The 21,214-nt window shown below is 45.5% G+C and overlaps 1 protein-coding gene across 6 annotated transcripts in view; it reads left to right on the top strand.

The window, feature by feature from the left end:
* The window catches only part of Fnip2 (folliculin interacting protein 2), a 116,911-nt gene that overhangs the window by 44,158 nt on the left and 51,539 nt on the right, over nucleotides 1-21,214 (top strand). For 4 of the 6 annotated variants that reach the window (XM_015999590.3, XM_015999592.3, XM_006981089.4 and 1 more), the window contains exons 2-8: nucleotides 5,944-6,073; nucleotides 8,767-8,910; nucleotides 11,395-11,495; nucleotides 11,592-11,663; nucleotides 13,811-13,911; nucleotides 14,073-14,162; nucleotides 15,878-15,949. In XM_015999590.3, coding sequence (XP_015855076.1) covers nucleotides 5,944-6,073; nucleotides 8,767-8,910; nucleotides 11,395-11,495; nucleotides 11,592-11,663; nucleotides 13,811-13,911; nucleotides 14,073-14,162; nucleotides 15,878-15,949 — 710 coding nt within the window. The remainder of the gene's footprint in view (nucleotides 1-5,943; nucleotides 6,074-8,766; nucleotides 8,911-11,394; nucleotides 11,496-11,591; nucleotides 11,664-13,810; nucleotides 13,912-14,072; nucleotides 14,163-15,877; nucleotides 15,950-21,214) is intronic. The other 2 variants (XM_015999591.3, XM_042279176.2) reach the window with 1 other exon arrangement.

The following is a 21,214-nucleotide window of genomic DNA, read 5'->3' as shown; positions in this document are numbered from 1 at the left end:
TGGACTTGTAAGTCACTTAAGGCAGCAGGCTTGGGGAAAGCCAATGCTAGAGTTAGTGCTTTCCCAGTTAGTTCTGTTGGAACTGTTGAGGCGGGAGAGATGGCCCAGGGCTTATGAGCACTCACGTTTGTGCAGAGGACCAGAGTTTGAATTTCAGCACCTATATTGTGCTGCTCAGCCACCTGTAACGCCAGCTATAGGTGATCCCAACACTTTTTTCTGGCCACCAAGGTCACCCATACATAGGTATACAGGCACATAAATAAAAATAATAAAAACAAATCATTTTAGAAAAATGACTGTTTAATAAAGTGAACACCAGCATCAGGGCCTCTGTTACATGTCCATGATATGGATTTGATATCTGAATTTAGACATTTATCTCCGATCCTCTCAGGGTGTGGATCCTCTCAGGGTGTGGCTTACTTAATTTAAGTGTATCTTGAGATAAGCCTTGTATCGAGTTGATGTCAGCATCTTTGGTGTTCCAGCCTGTGTGAGGAGTGAATCCTGGTGTGCACGTTCAGATTTCAGTTGCGGTGTTGCTCCTATGCCATGCTGCTGTGTGATATCTAGTCTTTCATTCCACTTAGTGTTCATAAACAGTAGAGAAAGTTATACGTAACATACTCCTAAGTAAGCAACAATTGCAACCAGCTTGTAAACATCTTTGGGTAAGATAACAGGAGGATCCATTTAACAGAATACTTTGCAGATGAGTTTCTCTCGTTAGCATTGTGTGAGAATGATGGTTTTGCAGTACTCTACTACTCTTGACTACAGACCAGCAAGTCAATGGAGGAATTTCATGCACGTCCTGGGAACCAAAGCATTCTTGCACCTTCATCCTATTATCAATAAAAAACAAATAAATAAATAAATAAAAAATAAGAAAGGAAGGTCAGCTAACTTGAAGATGACTTTTCCTGTGAACTCTTTTATTGGGTGTGTTAATCTTACAAAAGTACATGAATTCCCAATCTGTTACTACCATCTATGTATGTAATTTTTTTTTTCTTTAAATAAATAGCTTTCTGTCGGGTGGGAAATAGTGAATGTTTTGTGCTGATAAGATGAACTGTGATTGCTGCCTCGGCATAGTTTTTCCTTTTCCTCCATACTGAGTTGTTTGTTTTTAATCCTTCAAATTATAGTCCTCATCTCACTTCTGATTTTTTTGTCTTATTCTGAGAGAGAGAGAGAGAGAGAGAGAGAGAGAGAGAGAGAGAGAGAGAGAGAGATTGAGAGAGATTGAGATTCATTTTATAACTCACAGTGACCCTGAACTGATGATTTTCTTCTCTCAAACTCCTAGTCCTTGGATTACTGGTGTGTGCCACCATGCCTTCCAACAAACTGAGAGTTCTATTTGTATTTAGAAACTGACTTTTTTTTTTGGTCCATAGCTGAGGACTAAGGCAAGCGCTCTACCACTGAGCTAAATCCCCAACCCTAGAAACTGACTTTTAAGAGAAAGGAAGAAAGGTGTGAGGGCTGTAAACAAAGGATGGCATTTGAGAGCAGTTGGCTGTGTCTTACGATACAGTAGGTTTTATGGCAACAGAGGTTGTAATGTGTTCAACCTTGTTCCAGTTCCTGGAACACTGCTTGGCACATAGTGAGCAGCAGGAATTGCCTAGTACATGGACGAGTGAACTCTGAGTGTCTGTTGTTCTTATTACTGGTGTGCTTGAGACAGGGTCTCACTGTGTTGCTCAGGCTGTCTGGAACTGGTGATCCTCCGGGGGAGTTAGTCTTCTGAGGGTTGCCATTATGGGTATGTACCACCATACCTGCTCAGTGTTGCTTTATTTAACATTTTCTTGGATCATTTAAAGTTTGCTGTCATGTCTGACTCTTTAAATATTGACATTGTTGGATCACAAGACTGCCTTTAAATTCTTCATATGTGTTTACTTTGACTTATTGCTTCCTTGTGTGAGCCCAAGAGGAGAGCCATAGAACATGGCTTCTGACCTGGGCATACTTACAGCACTGCAATCTTATTATCGTACAGTTTAAGGGAGGCATAAACAGAAGGAATTGAACTGCTCTGGGGGGTGGGGGGAATTGCAGATTGTGTGCCAATAAGTACATAACGGCCATTCTGTTCCTTGTGGGTGTTCCTCCTTGAGACTACAGATCCTAGACAGCAGTGCCTCTGCCCCAAGGATGTTCTTCTCTGCCCAAGGTCAGACCTCTACCTAAGATCACGCTATCCCCTCTCGTGAGAACTTGGAGTCAGCACAGAGTATTTAAAGTCCACACAGGTTCCGAACCAGCTCTATCTACTGCCTCATTTGGCATACGACTCTTGGGCAGGAGACACACTCAGGTGACACAAGAATTTGATAGGGCACCCCTTGCCGTTTTGATGTTTACTGTCCTCAGCGGCAGGACATCCCTGTGTATCATTTCCTGTGTCCATGTCCAAATCTCATTCTTCAGAGGACTGAAGTCATGAGATTAGCACCCATTCTAATTCAGCATGATTGCACCTTAACTTGTACGTCTCCAAAGACCTTATTTCTAAACAAGGTTTGGGGCTGGAAAAATGGCTCAGAGGTTAAGAGCACCAGCTGCTCTTCTACAGGTCCTGAGTTCAATTCTCAGGAACCACATGATGGCTCACAACCATCTATGAGATCTGATGCCCTCTTCCGGCAGGCAGGCAAAACATGCAGACAGCACACTGTACACATAATAAAAAGGAAAAAAAACTAAAAATCTAAACAAGGTTTGACTCATGGGTACAGGAATTAGGACTACAGTAATTTTTTTTTTTTTTTTTTTTTTGGTGGTTGGGGCAGGGCAGGGTTCTAGTCATAGTTTTGTTAAAATACATGGTATAGATCTTACTCTTTATGGTGTGATTTTTGTTATTTATTTTTGAGACAGGGTCTCGGTCTGTAGCCCAGGCTGGCCTTGAATTTTCCTATTTTGGCCTCCCCAGTCTGGGGTTATAGCACATACATACTGCAGAGATGTGTGTTCTGTACCTCAGATCCTTTGCACTATTGCTACCATTTCCTTTCAGGGAAATAACTCACGTTTTGGTTACTTGCTTTATATATATACTCTTGGTGTGGAGTCGAGAAATAAGGTGTTCTAACAAAGCAAGCAAACAGCACCATGAAGTTTAACGTTCTTATTGTCACCTTCTAAACCTACGTTAGTGCTTCAGTGTGTGTGTACATGCTATGGCACCCAAGTGGAGGGCAGAGGGCAACTTCAGGGAGTGGGTTTCTCTTATTGTGTCGAGTCTCTCCCTATAGGTGTTGTCCTGGAGACCTTCCCACGGCAGTGAAGCAGGCAGGGCTGGAGGCCTCCCCTCAGGCCTGTCTCATTCCAAAGCATCCCATCGCCATTACCATGCTTAATTATAGTTTCCTCTATCGATATTCAAGATGGCAAACACCAAAATGCTGATTGGATGTTAAACCAAAGTAGTATTCATATGGGAGAATAGAGTTTTTCTCCTTTTATGAAATACTTTGAAGGATTTGGATTTAAAAAGTTGGATATTCTGGTGTGTGTGTGTGTGTGTGTGTGTGTGTGTGTGTGTGTGTGTGTGTGTGTGTGTGTATTCTATGTTTTAACTAGGCCTAAACTGGCCTCAATTTGCAATCCTTCTGCATCTAAAGTGCTGGGATTATAGCTAAATACCACCACACCAAGCATCTGCTTTTGTTGTTGTTGTTTTGAGACAGGTTTCTCTGTGTTGCTCTGGTTGTCCTGGAACTCACAGAGATCCACCTGCCTCTGTGTCAGGATCAAAGCTGTGCACTACCGCTCCTAGGCAGAGAGTTTTAATAGCCTTGTATACATTTAAAATGTGGTCATAGTCATCAGACCTCTGGTTTTGACAGAAATCTCCAGGAACTGTGCATACGTGGGGACGGCTGGTCCTGAGTGCCAGCAGGAATCTGTCTCATCCTTGCCTCTTTTCCTTTCCACCGCAATAACCGCACCAAACAGGCACTTGCCACCCGGTGGGAAACAGCCATGAGGTATAGACCGGGCTGTAAGTGTGGGGATGGCTCCCACCTCTAAGCTTGGGGTCATGTGGCATATCTCATTGGTCAGACTTTGAACATGGACTGCCTCCGGCCTGGGAGTAGAGGAAAAGTGGTTTCCAAAGTGGATTGCCACAGTGCTCCATGTCAGAAGGGCAAGGGTGCCAAGCACAACTTAGAAAACATGTCGGTGGAAGAAGGGGTGGCCAGAACTTTCTGTCATGCTCAATATTGATGGCCATTGCCTGTAACAGGGAAGGACCAAAGGCGGACTGCTCCTCACAAAAACAGTAGCCGCCTCCCTCCCTGGAGAGAATGCTTAGCAATCTGGAGCCCGGGTGTGTGTGTCAGGCTTGCATGAAGCCCTCCATGTACTTGATGTAATCCACACCGCAGTTTGTGAAGTCAGCGATTATACATTGATCACTCCAATGGCAAATGGAAGGGGAAGGCTTTCGGACTTGAATCCCGCTGTGCCAGACTATACTTACACAGTCGACTGCTTTGACATCTGTCACTCCTTTATCATCCCCTTGTCCATTTGTCGTTGTCCTCCCCCCCACCCCCCGCCCCGTGTCCTATAGCAGAGTGGCCTGAGCAGTCGGCACCCCTTCTGCCCCAGGCACACCTTCTCCATTCTGCTTTTGTCTCTCCCGACCTGCCGCTGGTCCCTGCAGCCTGCGGCAGGCAGGGCGAGCGTCTTGGCTCCCTGTGCGTTCCACTCCCACCTCTGGATTTTCTTAGGGCAGTCAGCTATCTGATCTCTTATCAACCATCTGCTTTCCTTGGCTGCTCTTTGTGTTCAGAGCTCATCCTGCCTGGGCCTGCTTTGCTCCCCCCCCCTTGGGGGGGCAGCTCTCTGGTTTCCCCCTCTCCCTTTCCTGTGTTTCTGCACTCTGTTGTTGTATGGTATTCACGTCCACTGTTCGTTCTTCGGGTCTGTTTGTAAATGTGGCTTTAAGTCTCCCTCCCTCCCTCCTTAAATCTCACCCTTCTTGAGACAAGGTCTTGCTTTGTAACCAGGCCGGTCTATTCCTTCAGCAGGTCTGCCTCAAGACTCCTTCTTGAGTCTTACAGACGTGCTGGGTTTATAGACGTGAGTCTGAGACTCTATGCGAGGCTCTGAGACTCTCTCTTATCCTTTGGTTTTCTCTTTTGAACTTCAGACAGTTTGTAGTTATATATTTATGTGTAACTATTAGGTTAATAATATCCCCCCACTAAACCTCGAACTTCATGAGGACAGGGACTCAGTCAATTTAATTATTGATTCCCCAGCACCTACTACAGAGCCTCGAATACAGTACAAACTAAGTATGTGTTGAATGGGTTGCTCACCGTGTGTGAAAGCACACTCTGTAAATTGTTCCCTTCTGTAGTTTCTGCTTTCTGGTAGACCTTGTTACTGCTGCATAAGACTGCATTTTCTTCTTGATGTCTTTTGCTTAGGAACAAACCGTGTTTCCCTTATTGCTAACTGTCATGGTTAGCAAATGCATTTGGTTTCCAAGCCTCTGTATCAAGCCTGACGTACTAGGGAAAGTAATAACCTTAGGCTGTGTGACTGCTGCGGGTTCCACCAGAGGAGGGGCGAGCGGGGAGGTGGCTGGCTTCTCATTCCCGGTGCCGCGTGGAAGCATAAGCACCCCCTCAACTCCCGTGTGCTTTCCCTGAACCCAGGCATGCAACAGCCCTCTCTGGGTGTCCTTGCAACCTCTTTCTGCCATGGGTGCCCCGGCTGACTCTGGAGGGCAGTCCTCCTCTCCAGTGACTTACTGCTGGACCAGCCTTGCCGCCCTCGGCATGAGCGTTGGCAGTATCTGCGCAGCCACTTCCTGATTCACACAGGCGCATGGCGGGCAGTCTGCCCATGATCACTCCAAGCCCTGGAGATAGCCTAACTTCTCTCTCTCTTCGGAATCCACAGCTGGTCATGTTCGGAGTTGGACCTGAGTGATATTCGCCTGATAGTGTACCAGGACTGTGAGAGGAGAGGCAGACAGGTCATGTTTGATTCCAGAGCCGTTCAGAAGACGGAGGAGGTGGCGGCAGCTCAGGTATGAGACGCTGATAGGCTCTCCACCCTCTCTGGTCAGTTTGAGCTGTGCTGGACAGGGCCAGCCAGGATTCGGAAGAACGAGCAGAGCCTGCATCCTAACAGGCAAGCACGTGTCTGTGAATATAACAAGCGATTCTGGTAGGCCAACAGTGGACCATTGCCACCAAGAAAGATGCATTTGCTGGTGATTGTAACCCAGTAGGATTTTTGTACGCGTTAAGCATAGTAAGAAAATACATTGCTGAGATTCAGAAAGTGCTGGATTATTTGCCAGAAGAGAAAGTCATTCTGTCCTGATTTTTCTCATCGATAAAGGTGCCAAGTGTGGCTCATGCCTGTAGTCCAGCCCTAGATAGGCTGAGGTAGGAAGATGGTGATTTGGGGCTAGCCTGGGCTACATAGTAGGACCATGTTTCAAAACCAAAATAAATAAAAGGTGGTATTTTGTAACACAAGGTCAAACAAAATTAAAAGACTTCCTCACTGTAGGGCCTTAATATATGAATGTACACTGTCATCTTACCTCTTCTGATCAAGGAACCTTTCGTTAATTTCCCTGTTGTAGGGAGGGGAATGGTGGAAATGGGAAGTGGGAGGGACTTGGGATGGCGAGTGAAGACTGGAAAAATCTTGACCCGTTTGATCCAGACCAGGAAAGATAAAAATAATTTGAGAAGAACGTTGCCCTCCCTGTTCTCTTTGGATATCAGCCAGGATACCTCTCATCTGTGGCCATGGCTAGACCATTTACTTCAGTATACGTTCAGATCCTTACAGATTAAACAAATCCCCGGATACTCTTTTCTTGATGAAAGACTTGCTTCCCATACTGACCAAATTCTGGCAGTCTATAGATGGCGGTTAAGTGAAGGAAGTTATAACATGGCCTTTGCCTCACGAGGGCCAGTGGGCTCTTTTCCAGCTTTATCTTTATTTCTTAGAAATGACTTGGCAGGGGGTGGATACGCAGGCGACTGCCCGCGTGTGGAAGTCAGAGGACAGCTCTGTGGAACTGGTCTCTTCTTCCACCTCTGTGTGGGTTCCAGGGATCAAACTCACTCCCAAGACTTGTGGGACGAGGACTTTGACCTACTGAGCCATCTCGCTGGTCCTCGGTTTCCAGCTTTTGATAAGAATCTTCGTTTGCAGGAAGGAAGTTTTGGTTGAAGGCCGTTGAGCCGGGTGGATAGATACCACAGTACTTACTGAGGAATTCTGCCGGGAAGCTAATCATTACCCGAGTGGTTGGGCTTGTTAGGTGGGTGGAGGAGAAAGCTGTGAAATCTCTCAGAGGATTCTCATGTGCTCTAATAGCAGATTGGGATCAGGAGCTTAGGTGAGCTTTCTTAGAAGTACTCATTTAATTAAAAAAAAAAAACATTTAGGCTCAGGAACATTTGTGTAGCTTGCCAAAGACTGCAGAGAGACCAATCAATTGGGAGGGCACTCACTGTACCAGGTGCTGTTTCCAGCCATGCTCATTGCCCTGTGCTCCTGCAGTCGGCTCGTAAGTGGGACCTCCAGTCATCTTGAGCTTTCAGCCCTCTGAGAGGCTCTTAGTGGCTTAAGTGGTATTAAGTAGCGCCTGGAACTGAGGAGAATGTTGAGGGAACCCTGAATGCAGGATGCTCAGGATTAACCCTGTGTACAATTTCAGACCCCATCATGGCTGGAGTGAGTGCCTGCTGTAGACCAGCACATTGTGTGTTTCCTTTACCTTCCTTCTCCAGGTCAGCCCCTCCTCAGCCTCACCCCCTTGATAAGCACAAGACGTCACGAGTGGATCCGCACGTGACTGCAAGCATGTGCCGTGGACCACCAGTGTGACGGTCACACTGGAGGTTAGATAAGCTGCTCTTGCACTCATGGGTTCCCAGGCAGAGGCTACAGAAGAGAGGGGAAAAGGCAAAGGAGACTCCGAAGTCATTTGTCACGAAGGCTGCTCTGTAGGGAGTGTTCTGTTCTGGTGGCCGGCACGAGTATCAGTACCTTTATGTCACTGTCCTAAGAATTAGCAGTGAACACTTGAGGGGATACAGGCATTCACTCCTGTTACGTCTGATCTTTAAAGTCCACACTCCCGTCACATGCCCTGTGGGTCACAGTAGCTCCTGTTTCAGGGTTTGGGCTTCACCTTTCACAGTTCCATCCCAGTGATTTCCTTCCCTGCTCTTAAAGGAAGGCTGCAGAAGTATGAGAAACGCAAGCCCGCCTGCCCAGGCTAATAGCTTTCTTTTCTCAGTCACATGTAGTTGGTAAAATTTTGAATGTTAGTGGCCGTTTTGCTCATCAGTTCCATACGTTAAGACTACACAGTACTAAAATCTCCTAAGAACTACAACAGGGAGTAGTATTTGTTTATAACTTTATAGTATAAATTTAAATGTAAATACTGGCAGAAACTATGTCTATCATCTGTCTCCCTGTCTCAATCAGTCTGTCTGTCTACCATGTCTTTATCTGTGCAAAGACCCCACCATTTTCTGTGTAATATCCCCTTCCCAGATATTCCAGACTCCCAGGAATGAGATTTTTTTTGTCACTATAAAGGAAAATTAAACAGAGCCTTTGGTTTTAATGGCATTCAGGCATCCGAATGTTCTGACGAATTTCCACTTGATGAAGAGTGTTGATGAAAGCCTGACACACTTGATGATCCTTTCTTTACCTTGCCTGCCTCTCTTAACCCAGAAAGCAGAGGATGTCCCTGTTAAAATGTCAGCCAGGTGCTGTCAGGAGAGCAGCGGGAGTGTCAGCAGCAGCAGCGGCAGCGTCTCTTCCCACAGCTCTGGAGGATCCCTGCAGCACGCTAAGGAGCAGCTTCCAAAGTACCAAGTAAGACATGTCGTCTCTAGAAGAGCCATGATAAGTGTGGGCACGAGTGTCTGGAGAGGTGACCTTGTTTGGTGTTGTTTGTTTGAGACAGGGTCTCAAGTAGTTGAGGCTGGCCTCTAACTAGCTACGTAGCTGAGGATGACCTTGAATTTCTGGTCTTCCTGCCGTCACCTCCCAATTTCTGAGATTTCAGGTATGTACCACATCTGGCTTCTTTTGATTTTTGGGACGTTGTCTCCCTATAGTAGCCAAAGCAGGCCTGGAACTGACTATGTAGCCCATGCTGATCTCAGATCTTTCTGTCTCAGTCTCCCTAGTGCTGATTATAGGCATGTACCACAATAACCAGCTTTCCATGTTTTTGTCTTTTTTAGTTTTAATGATTTATTTATTATTTTATGTGCATTGGTGGTTTGTCAGCATGTGTGTCTGTGTGAGGGTGTCAGGTCCCTTGGAACTGGAGTTACAATCAGTTGTGAGCTGCCATGTAGGTGCTGGGAATTGAACCCAGGTCCTCTGAAAGAGTAGCCAGCGTTTCTAATCTCTGAGCCATCTCTCCAGCCCTCCATGTTCTTACTTTTTAAACACGTATAGAATATTATCTCTACTGTTGCTGGTAAAGCAAGGTCATGGTGATTACCAGCAGCCACAGATGCATAAGGCTTGAATTTTAAGACTTGTGTGGTGCATTTGCTCATATTGCAGTGCTCAAAGCCGGTTGAGCATCTCAGTTGGCACGTGGTCTTTGTAACCAAGAAAAGGCAAATTAGAAAACAGAGAGAGTGGGTGGAATTTATTAGTAGAGAATGAGACATGAGTTGGTTTGTGTCTGAAGTGCCATGAAGTTGATATGAGCTGTAACCAGAGGTGAATCCACCCTCTATTAGCAGGACAGACAAGCTTATCTTTCTCCTTCCTCTTTTGTCATTATGCAGAGGCTGAGTGTGTGTGTGTGTGTGTGTGTGTGTGTGTGTGTGTGTGTGTGTGTGTGTGTTTGTACTTAGATATATGTCTGTCAGAGTTAAAGACACTGGAAAGATTCAAGAAAGCGTTTTGAAGAAGATTCCTTTATTTTTTTCTTTTCGCTGAGAGCGCACTTGCGGAGTCTGCCTGTTGAGCATCGGTCAGGCTGTGCTCGTGTGCCTAAAGCACACTCGTTTGTTTCACTCTTTTTTTTTTTTTACTTGTCCATAGGGTGTCAGCATGGATGAACACAGTCACTAAGACAGCGGTTCTCAACCTGAGGGTAGCTACATCTTGCATATCAGACATTTACATTACAGTTCATAACAGTAGCACCATTACAGTTCTGAAGTGGCAATGAAATAATTTTGTGGTTGGTCACCACAACATGAGGACCTGTAGTAACGGGTCACAACATTAGGAAGGTTGAGAACCACTGCCTTAAGACATCTTAAAGCTGAAGGAGAGATGTTGACCTAGAAATAAGTCAGGGGATTAATAACGAAGCAAAAGAATGGTGGAAATACTGGTGAGCAGGAGTGTCCTCCAGGGAACTGTTTCAAAGAGTGATTTGAGAAAGAAGAGATTCAAGTTGGAAGGGAATAGTGTCAAATAAGATCTGATCAAGTAATTAGAATGTGTCTCCTGGATTTGAAGGAAAGTGGAAGGTGGACTATGGAGGTCAATTAGAGCAGTCAGGATCAACCAGGCAAACCCAGGCTTCTCTGTGTCAAAGGCTGTCATTTATCACCTCATCCTTCGAGTAAAAGATGGTAAAAAAGGCCCAGGAAACTGGTCAGAATTTGAAGTGTTTTTTGAAATATTTTTATAAAGTCTTAGAGCAGTCAGCTCACCTTTATCTCCTAGATCTTCACAAAGTCCTGCGTGGACACTGCTGTGGCAGCCACTTTGCTCTGCTCTGGTAAAGCCCAAGGCAGCTTACAGAAGGAGTTTGTCTGGGTTTGTGGTTGCAGAGGGTCAGAGTCCATGACGGGCAGGAGCAGGAAGCTGTGGTCTCACATCTTGAACCTCAAGCAGGAAGCAGACATCAAACTGAAAATGGCAGGAGTCTAACCTTTGATGGGACATACTTTGTTCAGCAAGGCCACACATCCCAAACCTACCCAAACACCACCTGGTGACATCTGAACTTATGGGGGAACGTTCTCATTCAGATGACCACAACTAGTAACTATTTAGTTGAATAAGACTATAATAATACCATGTTTCTTTCCAGGATCTGCTCCGTACCCAAAGAAGAGCTAACCTGTTTCTTCCGTAGTTAAAATTTATAAATGGAGATGGATAGTCTTTGTTGTGTCAGCATATTGTATATAAGGAAGAAATAAAAAAATAGTAGTATTTGTGAACTGTAGCAGGTGATCACTGTGTAGGTGATAATTGTAAGGTGAACGGCTGTCGTGACAGGCCACTCAACCAGAGACCCAAAGGTTAGCAGGCAGTGTGCTAATTGTGTTGTTCCATGTTGTGTTCTAATTGACTCCGATTTCTTGGGCACAGTACACGAGACCAGCTTCCGACGTCAACATGCTCGGGGAAATGATGTTCGGCTCTGTCGCCATGAGTTACAAAGGCTCCACCCTGAAGATACACTACATACGGTGAGGTTGCCCCTGTGCTGGCTGCGAGAACCGGGATGCTGATGCTGACTTCTCCGTTTAAAAAGCACATTTCTCCCCTCTTATTTTTTTTTTTAGTTCTCCTCCACAACTGATGATTAGTAAAGTCTTTTCTGCTAGAATGGGTAGCTTCTGCGGAAGCACAAATAAGTAAGTGTGGGATTTTGTGCCCTTTCCTATGTTTCTTGTGTCTGTTTCTAGATAAGCTCTGTGAGGGGGAGCAGCTAGGCGGGTACAGCTTAACAGAGAGGTCTTCGTCATTTCCTAATAACAGCAAGTGAAAAACCTTCCGGTTTTCCTCAGGTTGCCCTAAAGACGGATGACTTCGTCTATTTTTTGAGAAAAGGTCTTAAGGTCCCAGGCTGACCTTGAACTCAGCTAGAACTTGCTGTGTAGCTGAAGATGGCCTTGAACTCCTGATCCTTCTGCCTCTCCCTCAGAGTCCTGGGGTAATAAGTGTGTGCTGCTGTAACCAATTTATAGGGTGCTAGAGAGTGACCCCAGAGCTCGTGTATCCCTGGCAAAACTGTATGAATTATTCTATTGCCAGCTTGACAAATGACGCTTGTTCTGGATATCCATTTATTATTTTCTTTTCCTACTGTCTGTCACCAAGTTTTGATTCTCAGGAAAATATAAAATAAAAGGGGAAGAGGACAGGGCCACTTTGTTTTTGTTTTGGGGGGGTATTGTTTTAATTCGGTGTATGTAGTGGGGAGCAGGGTCTAGTCCAGCCTCTCGTCAAGATTCATGGTAGTCCTTCTGTCTCAGCCTCCTGAATATTGGGGTTAGAGTTGTGATCCACCGCTCCCAGTTTCATTAATTTATCCTGGAAAGAATGAAGTAGTATGGTTTCTCGGGCTGCAGTGCAGGGAGCCATCTGTCTTAGCAGCTAGCCTAGCCTTTGTGGCTGATAGGTTCTTGGGCCATGCAATCCTTTTATTTTCATTCCTGGTTGGTCCCTCCTCCCACCTCACCCCCACCCCAAGGTCCGAAGGAAACTCCCCTGCCCCAGATTCTCACTCCATTCATCTACTGAAGAGGTCATTTCCTTATCACTGTCAGAAGTGACAAATGGCTATCTGTGGTGCTGTTAGCACACCATGCACGTGCTGGCCTCCAGGGTCCTTCAGTATCACTAGGAGGAGCTCTTCTCACCTCCTGCCCTACCCTAAACTCCAGCTCAGGAGCTGTCCTCCCTCAGCTTCTCAGTCTTCTTAGAACCCTGCTTGTGTTCCCCTCTCTCCCTCCCTCTCTCGCTCACCACCCCCATCTCCCTCCCTCCACCCACACTGTCGCTCTCCCTCTCTCCATTCCGCCCTCCTCTCCTGCCCAGTCCAGTCTGCTGAGTGTACTCAGTCTACTACTTTTTCTTGGCTCCCAACTCTTCCAGGTGCCTCTGGCTGTACCCTCCCTCATAGCGACAATAAACCTGCCCTTCAGCCCTGCCTTGGAGCAGTTAGCTCCTTAGTTCACACACACACACACACACACACACACACACACACACACACACACACACACACACCTTTATACTTTACTATAACACTAATACTGAAATGTCTAAATGGGATTATAGGCAGGCACTACCAAACCTGCGTGATACTTGTTTTTGAGTGTTTTTTTAAATATATCTTTGAAATCACCTGAATGTTTGTTTATCCTACTATCTATAATAAAATATTAAGCTCAGATTTAAGTAAAGTTATTTTAGTTTTATTGTGCTGTGTTATCTCCAGAGTGTTGGTATTTAGTTTCTTGCTAAAATAATGTATTTAAAAAAAATCTGCTCCACTCATTTTTTTGTGAGTAATTCTAATTTTCTCAAAATGAATCATAATTTCTGATATGTCTTCACCCTGAGACAAGTTGGCTGAATTATTAATAGATATTAGCCAAGATTTAAAATTAATTGATTTTGAGTGTTTATTGAAAACCCTTGGAATGAATAGCAACATCTTAGGTGTTACTGTCTAAAGCAAAATCTAAAAATGAATAGCAGTATGGAAGGTGTCACTTTCTGAAGCACAGTTAGAGTTTTGTGTCTCCTTCAGATTTTGAAGTGCTTGTGAGTCCGGTTGCGTAGGTAGTCCTGTGGATTGGCCACTTGCCAAACATTTTTGCTTTCCTCCAACAAATTCCTCCCAACCTACCATCTTGACTCCCTTTGGTAGATGTGAAACTTTATAAGGAAAAACTCTGAGTGACTGACGAGTTGTCTGTAGTGAGGAATCTGTTAAAAACAGACTTGTTAACCTCTTGATGTCCTCCCTCCCCTCCATTCCGTCTTGATTCAGCCTGCAGGACAGCTTCGAATACATCAGCCAGGATCCTCAGGTTGGAAAACTGAACACGAATCAGAACAGTTTGGGTCCCTGCCGCACTGGAAGTAACCTAGGTAAAATGAGGCGCTGGAGCGGATGTTCCCCGCGTGCTGCTCCTGGCGCCGTGCTTTGCCTTACTTGAGTTGGTTGTGTTTGGGTTTGGGTTTGCGTTCTCTTTAACCTGTGTTTCTTTGTGTGTGTGTGTGCCCTGCGTCTCCTGTGTGTTCTGCTCTAGGTCTGCTGCAGGCGTGCAGCGGCAAACTGCTGCAGGGGGTGTCCGAAGGAGGACCGCTCCGGCTCACCCGCAGCGCTTCTTTCTTTGCAGGTTTGTGTGGAATGCTGTGCACAGTGTGTGTGGCCCCCACACACTTAATCTCCTCTGCAGGTTCTAGGGGGAAAACAAATCCATCTGTTCTCCTCTAGAAACCCAAAGGGCTTTTGTAGCAGGAGATACTAGTTTCCAATGTGGTCATGAAGGTCCACCCAGGAACCTCTGTTGTGAATGTCTTTGTTAATGGCCCAGATATGAGCTGGTTTTGATCTGACGTGAGCCCTTTGCGTTTCTAGGAGAATTAATTTCTTCTGATTTTCCTAGGCCGCCTCTGCTGCTGTAAGCTGGGTCTCTCTGCTATGAAATCTTTCATCCACTTATTCACCTGCACCCTTACCTGCATGGAGTTTCTAACTCACTCTATTACGAGGATGGGAGGGCTCAATCAGGTCCCTCTCTCTCTCTCTCTCATATTAACTTTCTCAAATTATTTAAATGCAGTGTCTAGGTTCCGTATAGGTCTAGTCATCTTGATATTCTGGGTATTTTTTGAGATGTAACTGGCTTTATCCAGTGTGGCATGATTAACAAGTGTGAGCAATCTTCATGATTACCTTAAAGGTGTGAGGGAGGCAAATGGGATTTTTCATTCTGTTCCCTGAAATACACTAAGCATCATAGTTTTCTGATGCCTAATGAAATTGATCTACAGTCCCAGCTACTTAGACCAAGTATAGCATGTTTCCAAGTATGATGTTCAGTCACAACAGTTCTCAAATTTACTAGAACACATTCTCTCTCTCTCTCTCTCTCTCTCTCTCTCTCTCTCTCTCTCTCTCTCTCTCTCTCTCTCTCTCCCCCCCTCTCTCCCTCTCTCCCCCTCTCTCCCTCTCTCCCCCTCTCCCCCTCTCCCCCTCTCCCCCTCTCCCCCTTCCTCCCTCCCTCCCTCCCTCCCTCCCTCCCTCCCTCCCTCCCTCCCTCCCTCCCTCCCTCCCTCCCTCCTCTCTCTCTCTCTCTCTCTCTCTCTCTCTCTCTCTCTCTCTCTCTCTTTGGAGCTGAGGACCGAACCCAGGGCCTTGCGCTTGCTAGGCAAGCGCTCTACCACTGAGCTAAATCCCCAACCCAAGAACACGTTCTCATCTATCTTTCAGCCCAGTAACTCTACAGCTCAGTCTGTCTGAAGCCTTCTAGATACATGTGCTACTTAAGAGTGCTCCCAAATTATGTCGGGACATGAGTTTTTCTGAATAATTATAATACCATGTATGGAGACAAGAACTGGAGGAAAAAACTGTTAGAAAATGACTGTTTTCTGTCTGCCCGAAGAGTAGGTTATAAATAAACATTTCCAGATCTATGAAATGATTTGCAACTATTTCTCTTCCTAAGCTGCCTACAACTACTACCGAAACTAATTTATTAATTCCAAAGCATTTTAAAAGTATTGTACTGTTTAAATACTATTAATAATGAGGAAATGGCTAAAATAGAATGCTGACTGTATTAATTGCATGGATGGTGTATTGTACATGTCATTCAGAGGAGTCTGTAGGCTCCAGCATAAAGGCAAATGGCTTGTTGGTTTTATTTCTTCCTTTCTTGCTATCTTTTTATGTGTTTAATTTGCTGTCTAGTTAATGTCTATTCTATATTAGGTCATCATCAATAGCAGTAGCCCACTTTGAAATGTACAAATTACATGAAGTCAGTTTTGAAATGTCTCTGTGTTTGGAGCGCCTGATGATGTTTTCCTTGTCTCTCTGTCGCAGCACACAGCACACCAGTTGATATGCCAAGCAGAGGCCAGAGTGAAGACAGGGACAGTGGCATCGCTCGATCAGGTACTGCCTTCTACCTCCTGTTTAAGTAAAGTGGTGGGCTGTCTGTAATGCCAGGTAGGAAACAGAAGGGTAGCCCTCAACTCTCTGTCCCTCCTCCTTTTCTCCTTTTCCTTTTCTCTATATTCTAAGTCTCGTGTGTCTGAGGACCTGCTACTTTGAAGTTCATCACCATCCAGCAATGGTTGTGCACACAAGCTAGTTTTCTCTAATACTCAGATTGATATGAGGCTGATAAATTTCTTCAGCAGGAAGCTTCCTTGTGCCAGTTGTACTAGGAGTTTGCTTGCTGACTGCTCCAGTCAGGATGGAACAGGCTTGTGGTGGTCAGTCTACCTATGACCGTGGGAGGTGCCACCACCCTTTCTGTCCTGGGATGCTGATCTAGAATACATCTCAGGTGCCCGTCTCTGCTCACTCGGAGCCCTGACCTTGCCTAATCCTGCCTCTAAGACCCCTCGGTTTCTGCTTTTCTGCACAAGTCAGCTTTTGATGTTTAATTTGTGGTTCGGATCTGAGGTTAGTTCCATGGTTCAAGGACCAGGAGGCCTACAGGCAGCCTTCCATTGAGAACCAGGAGTGTTGTGTCCTACGGTGACATGAGACTCCTTTACTGGGGGCCCTTCAGCTGAGTGACGTATCTTTCCTCCTCTCTTTTCACCCATTTGTTACGTGCTGTAGCTCCCAGATTCCTCCTTAAAAGTCCTGGGTTCTTTCTGGGTGGAATCAGGGCCTGTTCAACTCTGTTCCCCGAGTCACTAATGAAATGCAGCAGCTGCTGAATTTCCTCGTTTGGTTTGTATATGTGTTATTAGTCCAGAGTATTTACTTATGGTTAAAATGGGTCCATTTTGGTTCTTCCCATCATTTCTGTGAAGTTGGTCAGAAATGTGACTTTCATTGATTCAACCTGTGCCATTTCACTGAGTACAAGCAAAATCTGAAAAGATGCAAGATCATATGTAGTTGCATTTGGTGGCATACAGCACCTTGAATCCTAGTATTCTGGAGGCAGAGGCAGGCAGATAGGTCTCTGTGACTTTGAGGACATCCAGGATTGCATACTGAGACCCCCCCCCCCATCTCAACAGTGAACTACATTTGTTTATACTTCATGTTGCTCAGGACAGTTTCATCCTTCCTTATGATGTCCCTGCCTGCTGAACTTTTGAGTTCCATGAGTTACTCAAAGCCTCTGTCTGCATGCATTAAGAAGCATAGAGTCTTGGGGCTCAGTCCCTGCCCTGTGGCCCGTGTGGGCAGGACTGGCTAGAGCTGGCTTTGGTATGATTGATTTTCAAAGCAAAAAGGAAAAGATCCGTCATTGGGATGGGAGTGAGGAGCACAACCCCAAATGAGTGAGTCTTGGTCGAAATCGCTGCCGGCGCGGTAGTTAGATAGGCCCTGCTCTGCTTGGCGCTGTGTGGCCTCCTTCCCACTGGGGCAGAGTGGGCGAGTGGCACCCTACCAGGCTCCCCAAAGTGCTCAGTTTCTTTGCTGATGCAGCTTCGTGCTGTTTATGCCCCTTTTTGTTCCGATTAGAGACTGCAGTTTTGAGAGAACTGACATCAACAGAAACATTACTAGGATGAAGTTAGGATTTTCCTGGTTCGTTTGCAAGTCAGCATCTCATGTGTTTGATATTCCTTGGGTTTTAAATTGCTTCTGTAACTGCTTTTCCTTGTCTTTTGAGAAGCAGGTAATTGAGGGTCCCTGTTCACATGAAATGCACGAATCTGTGGCAGCTAGATCCCGTAGTTTCCTCAAAGCCCACGAAGGGAACTTGCAGCTGACAAGTGGGGTTTTGAGAGTTGGAGAAGACTTTGTCGGAGGCTTTGAAAATCTCTTTGAGCTTGTGGGTCCCCATGAGCAAGGGCTGACTGTGCCCTCTTGTGTAGTGACATTTTGTTTCACTTGCTATCCTGGTATATATGCCCAAGGTACTCTCTGCTCACAGCCGGGAGCTCCTCTGCCATCTCCCAGTCTGAGTTGAGTGCACAGTCCTACCTGTAGAAGGGACTTGGTGTTCTTTCAGCATAGACTCTCCAGGTTCCTACAGTATTTAGTCTCTAAGAGTTTTTTCTCTTGGGCCAAACCTAATGGTGCATGTCTGTAGCCCCACTACTCAGCCTCGGTTTCAGGCCAGCCTCAGTTACAAAAGGAATATTTTCTTTATTATCTTTATTGTCCACCTTATGATCCTAAGATCCCGGGCTGGAGAAATGGCTCAGTGCTTAAGAGCCTGACTGTTCTTCTAGAGGACTGGGGTTCAATTCTCAGCATCCACATGTGGCTCACAACTGTGTGTAACTCCAGTTCTAGGGGGATTATAAACCTTCTTTTGGCAGACGCCAGGCACACATGTGGTACACAAACATATGTAGACAAAGCACCTACACACATTAAATAAAAATAAATAAATCTTAAAAAAAAAAGAAACCTAGGCTGTCAGTTCTGAAGCAAAATTGGGATTGCCTTGTGTCTGAGATTCTTGCTGTTGTCTTTTTTTAAAAAATTATTTTATGTGTATGAGTATGTTGCTTTCATGTGTGTCTGTGCTCCACATGCATGCTTGTTACCTACAGAGGCCAGAAGAGTGTGTTGGACCCCCTGGAACTGGAGTTAATTAACAGGCAGTTGTGAGCTGCCATGTGTGTGTGTTGGGACTCAAACCTGGGTCCTCTGGAAGAACGGGTTCTCTTAACTGCCGAGCCGTCTTTCTAGCCCTTCTTTGTTTTTATCAGTAGAAAAACAATTAAAGACATTGTTTTCTTCTAGTTCCCAATTTTTAATTCTGTCTGGAATTAAAGAGGTAATCTTTTAAAATATGTTTTACATTTTGGAGCAATTTTAAGGTTTATAGAAAAGCTGGGACAGCCGCACCGAGTGTTTCCTGCAGCCACCCCAGTTCACTCTGTTCACATCTGCTGTTAGTTTGCACATTGAAGACAATTAGCGGCTCATAGTCATTAGCTAACTTTGATCTTATAACACTTTGCTTGGTTTTCCCCTAATGCCTTCTTACGCTGCAAGAACACAGTACATTTGGCTGTCATGTCTGGGCAGACTTTGTTATGTTTGTTTTTGAAATAGGATCTCTCTGCATAGTCCTGGCTGTCATGGAACTCACTATGTAGACCAGACTTGCCTTGAACTTACAGAGATCCACTTGTTTCTGCACAATCATGCTCAGCTCTTCAGATTTTTTTTTCCCTCAGACCTTCTTTGTTTTTAATAATCATCATCGTTTTTAGTATTGGTTCCACTATTTGAATATGCTTGATGGGTTTCTCATGATTAAACTGTGGTTGTGGATTTGAGCTGGATAACCACCAAGGTAACCTACCGTCCTGCTCACATGGTGTGAAGGGTATGAACTTGCAACATGATTTATGAACACAGTCACTGGCCTTGTTTACTAACGAGGTTGCACTGACTAGGTTTCCTCATTGTAAGGTTGATTCCTCTTGACGTTTGTGCACCTTGCTTACCCTTCACTTGAGATGGGCTCCCTCTCCTTGAGGAGCAAGAGTTGGCATAAACACTTTGAAATTTTCAGCATGGGCATTGTGTTTGTTTTTTTCATTTTTTAACTTACACTTGGCTATTATTTCAATATGGACTCAGGGATATTGATTTCTCACTTTGGATCATAATCCACTAATGCTTATATTTGCCTAAATTGCCTGGCTTTACCCCTGGGAGCACCTGTGACGCCAGTGACAGTCCTTTCACACATCCGGGGGCAGCAGGTGAGGGGAGCTCTGGCACCCCTCTTCTGACCCTACTCCCCAGTCCTCGGGAATTTGCTATCCCAGCCCTCTAGTTGGAGCTTTCATGGATCGTAGATGGTCTCTGGAGGGCAGCCCTGGTCTCTTGAGGATGTTCTGAAAATGTCTTCTGTGTCTATATATAAAGTAAAAGCTAATTTAGAAAATTATGTTTGAAACAGGATCTCATTACGTTGTTGATCTGTTTGGCTTTTAACTCACTCTATAACCCAGGCAGGCCTTGAATTTGTGATCCTCCTACCTCAGCCTTGCTGAGATGACAGGCCTACACTGTCACAGCCAGAAAGGTAATTGGTAAGAGGGGGATTGTAATGGCTACTGCTAGAATTTTCAAGTAAGGGGGCAAGAGAGGTGGCTCGTTCCGTAACATACTTACTGCAGAAGCGTGAAGCCCCGAGTTCAACTCTCCTTGGTCCTCATAAGGTCTGGACGTGATGGTGCTCATCTAGAATCCCAGTGCTCCTATGATGAGATGGGCAGTGGTGACAGGAAGATCCACAGAGGTTTGTGCATCAGCTGGCCTGGCATGTGCAGCAGTGAATACAAGAGACCCTGTCTCAAACTTTTATGAAAAATGAGTACCAACAAACTCTGACTTCCACAGGTGCTGTACATGCACGCGCGCGCGCGCACACACACACACACACACACACACACACACACACACACACACACACGCTCACAATTTTAAAAAGAAAGTTTCGAGTAAGGCCTTGGAGAGAAGAGGACACCGGGAGTAGACGTATAGGAAGTAGCATGCGGGACTTGGCGACTTGTCGGCACAGGGGTTGGTTACAAGGGGGGAGGGTGGAACCATGCACAGGTCTCTGGTTTCTGACTTGAGAAATAAGTAGAGGAAGACAAAATTAACCAGTGTAAGGGGAGCATGAGGCCAGCAAGGGAGACAGATAGAAGATGTGTGTTTTTACTGGAACTGTCCCCGAATTCTCAGTTGTGAATCTCCTGCTGCATTTAAGGTAAGAAGCTGGCTTGACAGGGATGGGTCAGAGCAGAGGCTAAAATCTGGTAGTCTTGAGTACACACGTAGTGAGCCGTGTAAGGTTTATAGGGCTGGGGTTGACACTGGTCTCTTTGGGCTAGTTTAGAGGTAGGCTCTCTCCCTCGTCAGTCTTCATCTTTGGTAAGAAAGACAACTTCCCCATTCTCTCTGTAACGATGTTTCCTCTGTCCTTAAGGTGACCAGTATGAGGAAAACTGTCAGTACTTTAACAGTGAAGTACGTGCCAGTGAACCTTCAGAGTAAGAGGAAACGTAATCGAAGTGTTCAGACAGCACGTGTTTCAGCTTTGCTGCAGAAGCAGGGTGCACTCCCTCTGGACACTCAGGTTGATTTCAGTGACATCACACGCATGCCATGTTACCACGTGCACATTCCAAAGGAAAAAAAGGGGGTTTTCTTCAGGGAGCAAAGGTGGTTTCTCAGGCTGGCTGGCTGGCTTGCCAGAAGAGGGAGAGA

Source organism: Peromyscus maniculatus, chromosome 6, assembly GCF_049852395.1.
Source record: "Peromyscus maniculatus bairdii isolate BWxNUB_F1_BW_parent chromosome 6, HU_Pman_BW_mat_3.1, whole genome shotgun sequence".
NCBI lineage: Eukaryota > Metazoa > Chordata > Mammalia > Rodentia > Cricetidae > Peromyscus > Peromyscus maniculatus.
The sequence above is the reverse complement of the archived record's forward strand: the minus strand, read 5'-3'. Positions and strand labels throughout refer to the sequence as shown.